Raw genomic sequence first — 15,025 nt, 5'->3', positions numbered from 1 at the left:
GTTTTGTTGTAAATACTTTAAATGTTATTTCCAGGAATGAATGTATATATTTTAATATGATAGAGTGAAATATTGCACGTGAATTTATTTGTTAGCTTATATAAGGACATAATTTCTCAGAAAGCTCTGTAAACATAATCTATTTTATTGAAAGGGGTTCTACACTAATTGTATTAATTGTGCAGTACATGGCTACCCCCAATTACATTGTTTTACAAGATGCTCTATTTAATTTTTTTTCACTGCACCTCAGCACATACAGTGGATGAGCAGTGTATTGGGACGGAAGATCCATCCATCCATAATATTTTCTTTTATAATTCCCCAGAGGACTTCAGCATGTTCCATTTTATTCCAAAGGGTCCACAATGGATTGCATGACATTTTGCAAAAATGTAAAAAGCAAATAAACCAGTAGAATAACCCGATTTGATACAGGCAGAGCAAGATTGTGAGATTTAAAAAAAAATAAAAAGGGTTAGAGGTTCTGTGTTACAACTGGTAATAAAAGATTTCTTGAGCTCACCTTCATACTGCTGAAACGGAAGCAGACCAGTCTATGAGGAGCTTTGCTGCACCAGTGGAATATAAATCAGTTGCTGTTCAAATGTAGAGTAGGCATAATAGAAACAGCTTGGCTTCAGAAGCAGGGAACAGGATAACTGCGAGAACCAGTTCATGATCTGGGAATATTCTTTGCCGTGATTGCACCAAGTGTGTGTTGAAGAATGGGAAATGCCAATAAAACCACAAAAAGATTTTCCTTGGTCTTGTGGATTATTTATCTGTTGCTCTTAATTGAAGCAAAGAAAACGTCTAAACAGATGAAATGTCCTGTAGGATGCAATTGCTCTAAAGATAATGCTTTGTGTGAAAATAGAAAATCCATTCCTCCCAATTTTCCTCCCGGTGTAGTCTCCTTGTAAGTACTATATCTGTGATATATAATTTTATTGTTATTTGACACTAATGGAAGCCGAGAAGCTTAGCTGTGTTTATTGTATAATGGTGCATGACTACTGTATGGCAGAACAGGAATAAATGCAAGGATCTCACCTATGTTACACCCTTGTCATGCATCATCTATAAATAGACTATTGTGAAGCAAATTACAAATTTTGTTATGAGAAATTTAGATATTGTAGTCAAATGATAGTTTATATGTCCATCAACAATGTATGTGATTCGATTGATTGAAAGGGCTCAGAATTCTGGCATTTTAATTGATGCATTTTGTTCACAGATCATTTGTGAAGTCTGGTTTCAGTGAAATCCCAGAAGGCAGCTTCTCACACATGCCATCCCTGCAGCTCCTGTAAGATTCAATCTTGTTTTCTATGTTTATTCAGTAGGCAATGAAGTCTCTGTTTTTCCATTTCATTTCCCTTTATATCTTGATGCCTGGAAGCAGCGACTGTATTCATCAGAGGGCATTCCAGGGTGTTGCAGCAGTTGTTACCCCCGGAATAATTTAACACTGTCACAGGCAAGAAGAGAGTAATACTAGATTTTTGTTGGAGATGGTAAAATAATCCACAAGGCTGTCTTAAAATGTAGTGTAATTACAAAGAATAATAATGAGGAAAAATAATCTATGATATTTATTTACAAACAACTGTATTGGTAAACTTAAAAGCAATAGGTGTAATTATCAGTGTTGTTACATTGCGTAAGTAGGTCCTATTTATTCAGGAGTGATGAATTGTTTTACATATTAATTAATCTTCAAACAGGGAATTAAAATAATGTCAGTGTTGACTTGATTCTTGGTGATGAGATGTACAAAATATGCATACATTGGAGAAAAGACATTCATCCTAATAATTTTGTAATATTTGGAGTGAAAAGTACATTTAAATATCCGAGGTACCGCATCCAAACTCAACAAAGGAATCATATATCTTTAGCTTCTTAATCCTACAAGGACTGCAGTAGTATTACTGCAGCAAAATTTATAACAGGGCAGTATTGCAGTTTTTTTTAGTTTATTCCAAGAATGCTATGAATTCTTAGGAGGCAGGTCGGGGAACGCATTGTAAAAACTAAAATTTCTTTAAAAAAGTGTTTCAGATCCAAGGCAGTACTGCTCAAGCAGCATTTTAAATAGACTTGTACATCGCAGCATTCTGATAAATAATTTGAAAATTATCCTGCATAATTATGGCTATAGCAAACCTCCTAGTGTGTCTTATACTGGACTTGGAGCCTTGGGTGTGACATACCCCTTGTCAGTAGTCAGAGGTGGCGCTATTGCTTATGGTAACTAGATACTCCACTTAGAGGTAGCCCATTTTTACTACGATAGGAAGAAAAAAAAGAGAAAAACTTGCATTTATATAGCACCTTTCAGGCCCTCAGGGCGTTCCAAAGTGCTTTACAGTTAATTAGGTAAGTCACTGTTATAATTTAGGAAACTTGGTTGCCAATTTGCACACAGCAAACTCCCACAAACAGCTAATGAGATAATGATCAGAAAATCTGGTTTTTTAGTGACATTGGTTGAAGGATAAATATTGGCCAGGACATCAGGGATAACTCCCCTACTCTTGTTCGAAATAATGTCATGGGATTTTTTTACATCCGCCTGAGAGGGCAGACGGAGCCTCGGTTTAACGTCTCATCTGAAAGACGGCACCTCCAACAGTGCAGCGCTCCCTCAGTACTGCACTGAAGTGTCAGCCTAGATTATGTGCTCAAGTCTCTGGAGTGGGACTTGAATCTAAAGCCTTCTGACTCAGAGGTGAGAGTGCTACCAACCGAGCCACAGCCGACACCTTATCCAGATTTCTAATTTTCCTCAGTCTTCAAGAATTGGAGCTTTTGTGAGATTTCAGGAAGGAGACAGATTGCTTGATAAGAGGCAGGTCAATTATGGTCCCAGCCTGTCACACAACTTTTAAGTTCTCTGGTATTATGGTGGATGATTACGCCTCTGGAATACATTGCCGTATGTGTGGTGGGTGCTGACTCTCTGCATGCCTTCGAGAGGGAGCTGGACCGGATCCTGACTGGGGCAGAGATCTTATCATACAGAAGGTAAGTGTCTTTACAGATAACACTTGATCCATTTGAACTGTTGGACTGGTTTCGATTGCCTGAGGGCGATGGAGAGGAATTTCCCAGAGTAATTTTTCCCTTATTGTCCCTGGGTTTTTTCTCTGTTTATTTTTGCCTTTCCCAGGAGATTACATGGCTGCGGGGGGTGGAAAGTGTTTAGTCATCATGAGGTGTGAGGCAGGCTTGATGGACCAGCTGGTCGTTACCTGCCCGCCAATTTCGTATGTTTGTAGGTATGGAAGCTGTTATTGTTTCTCCTGCCACGAATAAGATGTTCTCCCTAACTCTCCGTGGTCACGATTAAATCCTTTCTTCAGTGGGACATGGCTATAATGAAGCAAGACATCAAATTTGCAATCACAAACGCAAAGAACCATTTGCCTCATGCACTGCTGCCAGATGTTGTCCAGTTGCTGTCTGAACACAACTGTACTGCAGTGCGCATGGTAAATGTTAGAATTCTTAAAGTCAGTGAAAATCCCGCGAGACGCAGGAAAAATAAGGACTTTTTATCGAAACAGCTGCAAATCCACCCCAGGGAAGGGTACTCCTTCATCTAATTAAAGTACTTAGCTATTTGTCATGCTTTAATTGGTTCTCTGCCCCCTCTCCATTTCCACACTAAAGCATGCTGGAAGAGTCATTATGATCGTAACAGTTATTCAATGAGTCTTTTCATTTATCTATTTTGACCTGTTTTTCCCCATTTCACTGGCATAGACAATGTTTGTGCTTTAACGGTGTAAACGGATATTTTTGTTTTTTAAAATAATAACATTTTCCAAATGTGTAGCAGTTTTTGAAATTTTTGATAAATCGAAGCATCTTGCTCTGCTGATAATGTTCTGCAAGTGAATCACATTATGCAGCAGATGGTAACGAGGGATGTGGCGATCACAGACACAGAAGGCAGTAATCTGATATAGTGGTGTTAACTGTTTCATGTGCCAGAATTTTGTATATTGGATTTGAATCATGTATAAAACACTACAGGCAGCAATCCTCAGCCCTTCCCGCCGGAATGGGGCAGGGCTGTCCCCTATCTTCTTTATGATGTCTATGCACCAATTCATATTCCCACTCCACTGACTCCCTGGTGTCAGCTTTGCTGCGTGAGGAGGTGCCAGGGAAAGCTGGGTCTCTCCCTGCAAGGGGAGGTCCAGTTATATAATGCTTCTGCTTGCTCCATTTCTTTAAAAAAAAAGCTTTCTTTTTCTTTATGATTTTTTCTTTCAAGGTTTTCTGGCAGCTTTCCAACTAGGCATTCTTTGTGTATGTACAATGAATCCTGGTGTGCTATTGATCATGGGGACTATCGCACCTGAGTATGACCATGTCCCCATCAAGCATTTATTTCTATGCACTTTCAACGTAAATTACCGTATAACAATTAGCAGCAGGAATCCTCACTAATTTTTTACCTCCTTACTCAAGGACACTAAGACCACATGATAGTGCTCCTGTTTCTGTGTGTTTGGCTAACTTGGCACAGACCAGGAAGCAAATCTAGGGAGCTTCCTGATCTGAATAGGTCACTGCCACACCACTCAGTGTCGCTACCTATTAAGCTATAAGGACACTCTATTACAAATTAGTCTTAATTGATGGACAAATTCTTCTGGATGAGAATGAAAATAAAAATCAGCAAATTTAGGATTTTCCAGAAAAATATCACGGTTGGTTCAGGTCTAATGGACGAGGGGTAAAGGTCTTGAGATTCTAGTCCATGGAGTTTTGCAATGGGTGAGGAGAGGGTGGGGTTCAGCATGGTTAACAATAGAAAGAAACTTAATGTGAAAGCCTGAACTGCAATATTTGACACGCACAATTCTAACCCAACTGACCCAATGTTATGGAAGTCTAGCAACCCAGAGGTCGTGCGATCGAATCCTACTGTGGCAATTTGTGAATTGTATTCAATAAATCTGATAATTTATGGACTGGCACTAGAGTAATGCCAACTTGTTGTAAAAATCCAACACATGCACTAATGTCATGGGGGGGAAAGGACCTGCCACGCCTAATCAGTCTGGCCTACGCGTGACTCCAGTCCCACACTGATTGACTGGGATGAGAGGGTTGTCCGAGGAGGAGAGATTGAGTAGGATGGGCCTATATTCTCTGGAGTTTAGAAGAATGAGAGGTGATCTCATTGAAACGTATATAAATTCTTAGAGGACTTGACAGGGTAGATGCTGAGAGGCTGTTTCCCCTGGCTGGAGAATCTAGAACCAGGGGGCATAGTCTCAGGATAACGGGTCGGTTGATTCTTAATGTCGTCAGGTCAAGCAATAAATACTGGCCTTGCTAGTCTTGCCCACATCCCAAGAACAATTTAAAAACACAATTAAGACATTTGTGGAGAATTCCAAAGAAAGTAGTGAATATATGAGAGGCAATTTCCTGACCCTTACTCCCAGGGAGCACCCATTTCCCCACACGCAATGGTCATGGAAAAGGAGCAGAAACATGGCATTACATGGCACTAGAGTTTTCCTGGGGTTGGCGGGGTGGCAGGGGGGGAGCAGTGAATTGTGGCCTTGGCCTGCACTAGACACAGATCCATCGGAGTTATATGGATGAGGTGGGAGGTGCACACCTGGCCTCTCACTTCATTTTCAGGACCCTGAAAACATGGCCCCCATCGCCTGCCCCCTGAGTCCCTGCTGACGGGACGGTGCATGACAGCTCCTGGGGGCAGGCAGGAGACTTGCAGCCAGGCTTTTTTTTTGGTTGGAGGATTCCCCTTCTCCGCCCTCACCCTGAGGACCTTCTTTGCTGCTCCCCTGCATCGGGAGGGGGGGGGGGGGGGCAAATACTGACATGCAGTCGAACCTCCAGGATCCAAAATGTCTCTGCAGGCTTGAGAGGCCTGCAACTGAGCCTCAGTTTCCTGCCCTTCTGTCGATTTTAAGCCATGTGGGGGTGTGGGGGGTGAGGGGTGGTAGGTCTGTAGGTGCCCCCCAGCCAGGTAAATGGCTCGGGATAGAAAATGCCAGGGTGTAAAGGGATAGCGTACTTTGGGTGCACTGCACCTGTCCAGCGCTGGGGCTGGAGGAATGAGAAACGGCCATTCAGGCCAACTAGTATCTTTACATTCTCAGCCTAGCATCTAACTCAGTTTGAATGGCCTCGATGTCGTTGTGTCTGTTACCCTAGCTTTCCAAACAATAATTTCATTTTGAGTAAAGAAATTTTTCCTAATAAGTGTTTTAAACTTACTTTTCATTAATTTAAAGTTATATCCTTTGGCTCTTCTAGCCTGGTTTACTTTGAAGTAATACTCTGGGTATTAGCCTTATGCCAATCATTTGAAGATTTGGTGATGTTTTTATGGTCCTAAAAGACAGAACCATAGGCCCCGGTATTTACAGGGAGCCAGGGTGGGGGGAGCGGCGTTAGGGGTCATAGCGGCCTAGAAATCTGAAAATGGGGGGAACCCAAGGTCCTGCCGTTAAAATTTTTTCTCCGATTCCCGGCCGGCAGCCTGCCATGCGGGAAGGCCTGTACTGGTAGGCCACAGCTGGGGAGTGGAGAAGAGGGAGGGAAGAAATCGTGGAGGCCAGGGGGGGGCAGATCGGAGAGGACGGGGGTAGATCGGAAAGGTCAGGGGTGAGATCGTGGGAGGGGTCGCTGCAGGTAAGCTTGTTGGGCTGGGGGAAGCACTCCTGCTCCTCCGGGCCCACAAGCAGTGCAATGAAGGCACTTACTTGCTGCTTCAGGCCCTCTCGCCTCCTCGCACGTGGCGTGAAGCAGAAGGCCCGGGCATCCCGGCCCCCAGGGGTTAAAAATAAAAAAGCTATCAAAATGGAGGCCCGCAGTATCCTTGAAAGCTTTCAGTGACCGACCTGCCTCCTAAGAGCTGTTTGGTCGCCCGTCCCTTGGTCCCGCCTCCGTTAAAACCGGAAGTGGGTGGGTTGGGGTGGGGTTTTAGATGTTAAAAAATTTTTACTGCCTCCCGCCCCCAACCCACATGTTCTTCCAGGATAAAATTTAGGCCTTTGTGTCCTCCTCACAGCTTACTTTCCCACCTAGCTTTGTATCATCAGCAAAGGAAAAAATTTGCAGGGCTACGGGGATAGGGCGGGGGAGTGGGACTAGCTGGATTGCTTTTGCGTAGGCCCGGCGCAGAGTCGATGGGCCGAATGGCCTCTTGCCGTGCTGTAACCTTTCTCTGATTCTATGAAACTTCGATATATTACACTCGGTCCCTTCATCTCAGTCATTACTATAGATTGTGAATAGCTGAGGCCTAAGCACTGATCCTTGCGGCGCTCCACTAGTTACAACCTGCCAACCCGAAAATGACCTGTTTATTCCTACTCTCTATTTTTTGTCCTTTAACCAATCCTCTATCCATGCTAATATATTACTCCCAACCCCATGAACCCTTATCTTGCGTATCATCCTTTAGTGTGGCACCTTATTGAATGCCTTTTGAAAATCCAAATATACCTATCCGCTGTTTCCCCTTTATCTACCCTGCTAGTTACATCCTCAAAAAACTCTAATAGATTTGTCAAACACGATTTCCCTTTCATAAAACTATGTTGACTCTGCCTAATCATATTATGATTTTCTAAGTACCCTGTTATCACTTCCTTAATAATGGATTCCAACGTTACCCTGACGACTGATGTCAGGCTAACTGGCCTGTAGTTCCCTGTTTTCTCTCTCCCTCCTTTCTTGAATATTAGTGCTACATTTGCAACCTGCCAATCCACTGGGGCCGTTCAAGAATCTAGGGAATTTTGGAAGATCACAACCAATGCATCCACTATCTCTGCAGCCACCTCTTTTAGAACCCTCGGATGTAGGCCATAAGGTCCTAGGGATTTGTCGGCTCTTAGTCCCATTAATTTTTCCAGTACTTTTCCTTTACTAATATTAATTACTTTAAGTCCCTCACTCTCATTTGACCCTTGGTTCCCCATTATTAGAATCATAGAATCATTGAAAGGTTGCAGCATGGAAGGAGGCCATTCGGCCCATATAGCCCATACTGGCTCTCTGCAAGGGCAATCCAGCTAGTCCTACTCCCATGCCCTTTCCCGTAGCCCTGCAAATGTATTATTTTCAAGTACTTCTCCAGTTCCCTTTTGAAGGCCATGATTGAATCTGCCTCCACCACCCCCTCTGGCAGTGCATTCCAGATCCTAACCACTCACTGTGTAAAAAACTTTTTCCTCATGTCACCTTTGGTTCTTTTGCCAATCACCTTAAATCTATGTCCTCTGGTCCTTGACCCCTCCGCCAATGGGAACAGTTTCTCTCTATCTACTCTGTCTAGACCCTTCATGATTTTGAATACCTCTATCAAATCTCCTCTCAACCTTCTCTGTTCCAAGGAGAACAATGCCAGCTTCTCCAGTCTATCCACGTAACTAAAGTCCCTCATCCCTGAAATCATTCCAGTAAATTTCTTCTGCACCCTCTCTAAGGCCTCTAATTTCTGGTATGATTTTTGTGCCTTCTACTGTGAAGACAGATATAAAATATTTGTTTTAACATCTCTGCCATTTCCTTATTCCCAATTATAATTTCTCCTGTCTGAGCCTCTAAGAGACCCACGTTTACTTTTGCTAATCTCTTCCTTTTTACATACTTGTAGAAGCTCTTATAATCTATTTTTATATTTCATGCTAGTTTACTGTCATATTCTATTTTCTCCCTCTTCATCATCTTTTTGGTCACCCTTTGCTGGTTTCTAAAATTCTCCCAATCCTCAGGCTTACTACTCTTCTTGGCAACATTATAAGCCTCTTCCTTTAATCTAATACTATCCTTAACTTCTGAACACAACGATAGATTCTACATGTACGCTGACAACTCCCAGCTCTACCTCACAATCACCTCCCTCCACCCCTCCACTGTCTCTCATTTGTCACATTGCTTGTCTGCCATCCAGTAGTGGATGAGCAAAAATTTCCCCCAACTAAATATTGGGAAGACCAAAGCTTTTGGGCTCAATTTTAAAAGGCCGGTGGGAAGAGTACAGGGTGGGGGGAGTGATTTGGGGGGTGCCAAACTTGGAAGGAAAGTAGGCGGGTTGCCGAGGCCATTTAAAGCCTCTTCCGGGTTTGGCGGCTGGCAGCCAGCCTGATTGACAGGAGTTGCACATCCGAGGTGGGGGGGAGAAAAGAGAGAGAGAGACCTCACGGCCATTGGGAGAGAGATTGGGGGGGAAACAAAGATCGGAGGAGGGGGATACATCGGACATCAGAGGGGGGTGCAAGTGACATCAGACATCGGAGGGGGGTGCAAGTGATAGCAGATATCAGAGGTGGGTGCAAGTGACATCGGACATTGGATATCGGTGGGGGGGGGGGGGTGAGTGCAGGTGACAACTTTGGAAGGTATGTTTATTTATTTTTTTACGTGAAATGTAATTTTATTTAATTTATTTAGTCCATTTTTCAATGATCCAGTCCTTCAATCGGAAGCCGTGGGAAAGCCACCAAGGTAAGTTCAAAATTGTTTTAACTGCCCAAAAGGCAAAAAATAAACTACCTTAATTGCCTCAATGAGGTACATTTGCTGCTTTAAATATCGTCCCGCCGGCTTTAATTGCCGGCGGGACTTCCAGGTTCGGTACCGGTGCGCGCACCCAGATGACTCTGGGTCAAACGCAGAAGTCGGCGGGTTGGGGCTGGGATTCGTTCCCGTTCCGGATTTCTCCAATTTTGGACCCCCCCCCAACAACGCACCCAGACTTGGCTTTTAAAATTGAGCCCATTGTCTTTGGTCCCCACTGCAAACTCTGTTCCCTAGCCACCGACTCCATCCCACTCCCTCACCAATGTCTGAGGCTGAATCAGACTGTTCGCAACCTTGACATCCTATATGATCTGAGATGAGCTTCCGACCACATATCCGCTCCATCACCAAAACCGCCTACTTCCACCTCCATAACATCGCCCGTCTCCGCTCCTGCCTCAGCTAATCTGCTGCTGAAACCCTCATTCATGCCTTTGTTACCTCCAGACTGGACTATTCAAATGCTCTCCTGGCTGGCCTCCCATTTTCCACCATCCACAAACTTGAGCTCATCCAAAACTCTGCTGCCCGTATCCTAACTCGCACCATGTCCCGTTCTCCCATCACCTCTGTGCTCGCTGACCTACATTGGCTCCTGGTCCGGCAACGCCTCGATTTTAAAATTCACATCCTTGTTTTCAAATCCCTCCATGGCCTCAATCCTCCCTCTCTCTCTAACCTCCTCCAGCCCTACAACCCTCTGAGATCTCTGCGCTCCTCCAATTCTTGCCTCTTGCGCATCCCCGATTTTAATCGCTCCACCATTGGCAGCCATGCCTTCAGCTGCCTAGGCCCTAAGCTCTGGAATTCCCTCCCTAAACCTCTCCGGCTCTCTACCTCTCTCTCCTCCTTTAAGACACTCCTTAAAACCTACCTCTTTGACCAAGCTTTTGGTCACCTGTCCTAATATTTCATGTGGCTCGGTGTCAAATTTTGTTTGCTAACACTCCTGTGAAGCGCCTTGGGTCGTTTTACTACGTTAAAGGTGCTATATAAATATATAGTTAGCCATGGATGGATCACTTTTCCCGTGGAGTTTTTATTTCTTAATACAATGTATATTAGTTGAGAATTATGAAATATTTCTTTAAATGTTTGCCATTGCTTATCTACCGTCATATCTTTTAATCTATTTTCCCAATCTACTGAGTGCACTGGATACAGCAAAGGCTATGGGCCCTAACAGCATCCCGGCTGTAGTGCTGAAGACTTGTGCTCCAGAACTAGCTGCGCCTCTAGCCAAGCTGTTCCAGTACATTGGAATTGGCTCCACTGAAACCGGGCTGGGACCAGTGTCCTGGCGAATCGAATAACTAGGGCTTTAGATAAATCCATCAATCTCAGTTTTGAAATTTTCAATTGACCCCCAGCCTCAACAGCTTTTTGGGGGAGAGAGTTCCAGATTTCCACTATCCTTTGTGTGAAGAAGTGCTTCCTGACTTCGCTAAATTGTAATTTTAGGGAGGTATATGTTTCTATATGGTAAAGGAAATCTGTATATGACAGTAGTATTTTATTTCAATTAAATCACCCTTGGCAATGTTAGTATTTGCCCCGCATTAGAATATTATAGCCCCGCTTGTTGGGCAGTAGAGGGACTCATCTTTTATTGCTGGGTTCAATACAATCCGAAGCAATGATGAAGGAGGCTAGCTATAGGGCAAAGTTTCCCTCTTTAGCAACTGAGGTGAATGAAGATAATTCCCGAGTTGTCTGCAAGGTTATGACCAGAGTAGCCCCACAAGGGTTACTAGTGCTTCATCCAGATATGTATTTCCATATCCACCTGGACTTGTTGCACCTGGTCCAACAGAAAAAAACTTCACAGATCGGTTATCCTGCCTGTCGAATTCTGGCGGGAGAAGCCTCACGAACGATTACTGATAACGCCGTTTACACTATTTCTCTGGGGTTTCTACCAGTGTCCCGCTGGAGTTATGGCGGGAAATCGGTGGCAGACCTGCGAAATTTCAGGGCCACTGTTTCTTTGTACCGTAGAGATCCTATGTAAAATTAGTTTGGACAGCCTCAACCTAGTTGCAAGTGGGTGTGAGTCCATACACAGTGCAAAACTACCCATAATCTGGCAGTCTCATTCAGGAAATTACAAAGGTGGCTAGTGTAGGAAATCGAAAAATTAAGTATCGTGCAATTGGGGGGTTGAGGGGGGTGGGGGGGGGAGGTAACCAGCACAGAATTCCAGACAATTTCATCACTTAAAAGTTCAAGTGCAGTTAGCCACATTTCTGAAGCAAGTTTGTTGCTCAGAATGTGCGGTAGGCTGCGAAAAATATATGAGGTACCTGTCGATGCTCCAATTTCTCCGAGTCTTCCTGTGCTTCCAACAGGGTCAAATTTGCAAGATATCTTTCCTTGTTACAATTGCCTATGACTGAGTCCTATTGTTATGCCATGGAGGAAATGTAACACCTGTGAAAACATGAAAGATTTTTTTTAAGTCTTAAAGAGTGGACACAGTAGAGTAGCCACTCGTAGGTCAGAGATAGAGCTACAACACTATTATTGTGATGATTCTCTGACTTGTACTCCCTTCAAATGCTGTTCCCTGCTGGCAGCATGGAATCACTAAATTTATCCTAACATTCTTAATAGGGGTGGGGACAGGGCAGGAGGGAAAAATGATAGTAAGTGGTGTTACTGCCTGTGGTAACGATTTTCACATCGTTCACCTGAGGAAGGAGGAAGCCTCCGAAAGCTTGTGAATTTAAAATAAAATTGCTGGACTATAACTTGGTGTTGTAAAATTGTTTACAATTGTGGTAACTAGGTTTGGGGTTCAGAGCTGCTTATCATTTGACTTTGTCTGCCTATGATGGGTGAGTTGCTCAGTTCTTGGCAATACCATTAGATGAGGCATTCCTTCTTCAGAAAGAAGGGGAGAGGGAAAACTCGCTGTCCATGAACTTGGCATTATTTTGCACTTAATTGGCAGCTCAAACAGAAAGGTCACACTGACACAGAAAATGGTAATGTCATATCGATGCAGTAAGGGTGCTCAGCTATAGTTACATTTGAAGTAAACTGATGTGAAAAGATACAGAGCCCTTTCGCTGCACCTTTGCCCTTGCTGCACCTTTGCCCTTGCTGCATCTGACCGTGAAGTCTTTCATATTAACCCTTTGTTTCAAATTGTGGAAAAGTATTCTATTCCCCGCACTGACCTGACTCACCTCGTTGGGCATAAAGATCGAATCATAGAATCTTACAGCACAGAAAGAGGCCATTCCACCCATCGTGCTTGTGCTTACCCTTTGAAAGAGCTATCCAATTAGTCCCACTCCCCCTGCTCTTTCCCCATAGTCAAAGTTTTTCCTTTTCACATATTTATCCAATTCCCTTTTGAAAGTTACTAATTGAATCTGTTTCCACCAGCCTTTCAGGCAAGATTGACCAGCAAAAGAAAACTCCACCTTCAACAATGTGATTGAGAAATGCGTAAATATTGTCAGTGTCAATAATAATGTCAGATATTTTCTAAAAAGAAAAATTATTGTTGTTTCGATTATTACTTTCTTAACAGCTTGTTCACTTCAAACTCATTTGACACTGTTGGGGATGATGGTTTCCTTGGACTTTCTAAACTCGAGTACCTGTAAGTAGATGACAAATCTGGACATGTTCACACTGTGTAGTAATCGAGTATCACTAATATAAGAATACTGAAATGCTGATTTTTCTGCCAGGTTTGTAGAAAACAACAAAATCCAGTCCATCTCAAGGTATGCTTTTCGAGGACTTAAGTCTCTAATTCACTTGTAAGTATCTCTTTTCTCATTCAGCATAACCTATACATTTAACATAACATACGACCCAGTACCTTAACTACAAATGTTCTTGAGAAAAAGAAGTAAACAATCCTAAAATAGTAATGGCCACCAATAACGTCCTGTTCTATTGTGCTGAAATCAATGTATTTCTTTCACTGATGTTTGATCTGTGGGTTATGTTAGTAGCTGTAATGTAGATAGGGTACAATATAAAAACTTGATGCAATACCCATTATAATGTAACATGTTATCTAAGTGTAGTTGCATAGAATTACATAGAATTTACAGCACAGAAACAGGCCATTTGGCCCAACTGGTCTATGCAGGTGTTTATGCGCCACACGAGCCACCTTCCACCCCTCTTCATCTCACCCTATAAGCATATCCTTCTATTCCTTTCTCCCTCGTGTAATTACCTAGCTTCTCCTTAAATGCACCTATGGATTGTTAGAATTGTTCGCCTGGAATTTCCATGGTGGTCCTCTGGGAGAAGATCGATGGAACCTCCAGAGAAATCACCTGCAATGGCTTCTCATCCCGCTCCCGCATCGTTACCTCTGGAGTCCCCCAAGGATCTATCCTTGACCCCCTCCTATTTCTCATCTACATGCTACCCCTCTGTGACATCATCCGAAAACACGTCGGGTTCCACTTGTACGCTGACAACACCCAGCTCTACCTCACCACCACCTCTCTTGACCTCTCCACTGTCTCTGATTTGTCATACTGCTTGTCCGATGAGCAAAAATGTCCTCCAATTGAATATTGGGAAGACTGAAGCCATTGTCTTTGGTCCCTACCACAAACTCTGTTCCCTAGCCACTGACTCTACCCCTCTCCCTGGCCATTGTCTGAGGCTGAACCAGACCGTTCGCAACCTTGGTGTCCTATTTGACCCTGAGATGAGCGTCTGACCACATATCCGCTCCATCACCAAGACCGCCTACTTCCACCTCCGTAATATCTCCCGTCTCCGCCTCTGCCTCAGCTCATCTGCTGCTGAAACCCACATCCATGCCCTTGTTACCTCTAGACTTGACTATTCCAATGCTTTCCTGGCTGGCCTCCCATCATCCACCCTCCATAAACTTAAGTTCATCCAAAACTCTGCTGCCCGTATCCTAACTTGCTCCAAGTCCCGTTCACCCATCACCCCTGTGCTCACTGATCTACATTGGCTCCCGGACCGGTGATGCCTCGATTTTAAAATTCTCATCCTTGTTTTCAAATCCCTCCATGGCCTCGCCCCTCCCTATCTCTGTAACCTCCTCCAGCCCTACATCAATCTGAGATCTTTGCACTGCTCCAATTCTGGCCTCTTACACATCCTGATTTTGAACCCTAAGCTTCGGAATTCCCTCCCTAAACCTCTGCCTCTCTCTCCTCCTTTAAGATGTTCCTTAAAACCTACCTCTTTGACCAAGCTTTTGGTCACATGTCCTTATGTGGCTTGGTAATGCTCCTGTGAAGCAAATTGGGACGTTTTACTATGTGAAAGGTGCTACATAAATGCAAGTTGTTGTTGTTGTTTGTCCGATTCAACTCTGGTCTTTGGTTTGGAATCCAGCCCGGACTGATGGAATGAAACTCTGGCCCCGGAATTCTGCAGGGCTACCACTGGGTCTCCTGTTGTAACTTCGTGT

The 15,025-nt window shown here is 43.7% G+C and overlaps 1 protein-coding gene across 1 annotated transcript in view; it reads left to right on the top strand.

Moving 5' to 3' along the window:
* Positions 1-638: 638 nt before the first annotated feature.
* The window catches only part of LOC137310253 (leucine-rich glioma-inactivated protein 1-like), a 51,020-nt gene continuing 36,633 nt past the window's right edge, over positions 639-15,025 (top strand). The window contains exons 1-4 of the mRNA XM_067978153.1: positions 639-922; positions 1,244-1,315; positions 13,136-13,207; positions 13,299-13,370. Of these exons, the coding sequence (XP_067834254.1) occupies positions 729-922; positions 1,244-1,315; positions 13,136-13,207; positions 13,299-13,370 (410 nt within the window). The 5' untranslated portion in view covers positions 639-728. The remainder of the gene's footprint in view (positions 923-1,243; positions 1,316-13,135; positions 13,208-13,298; positions 13,371-15,025) is intronic.

Source organism: Heptranchias perlo, chromosome 3 (assembly GCF_035084215.1).
Source record: "Heptranchias perlo isolate sHepPer1 chromosome 3, sHepPer1.hap1, whole genome shotgun sequence".
Lineage (NCBI taxonomy): Eukaryota > Metazoa > Chordata > Chondrichthyes > Hexanchiformes > Hexanchidae > Heptranchias > Heptranchias perlo.
Note: the sequence above shows the minus strand (reverse complement) of the source record. Positions and strands in the feature narration are given on the sequence as shown.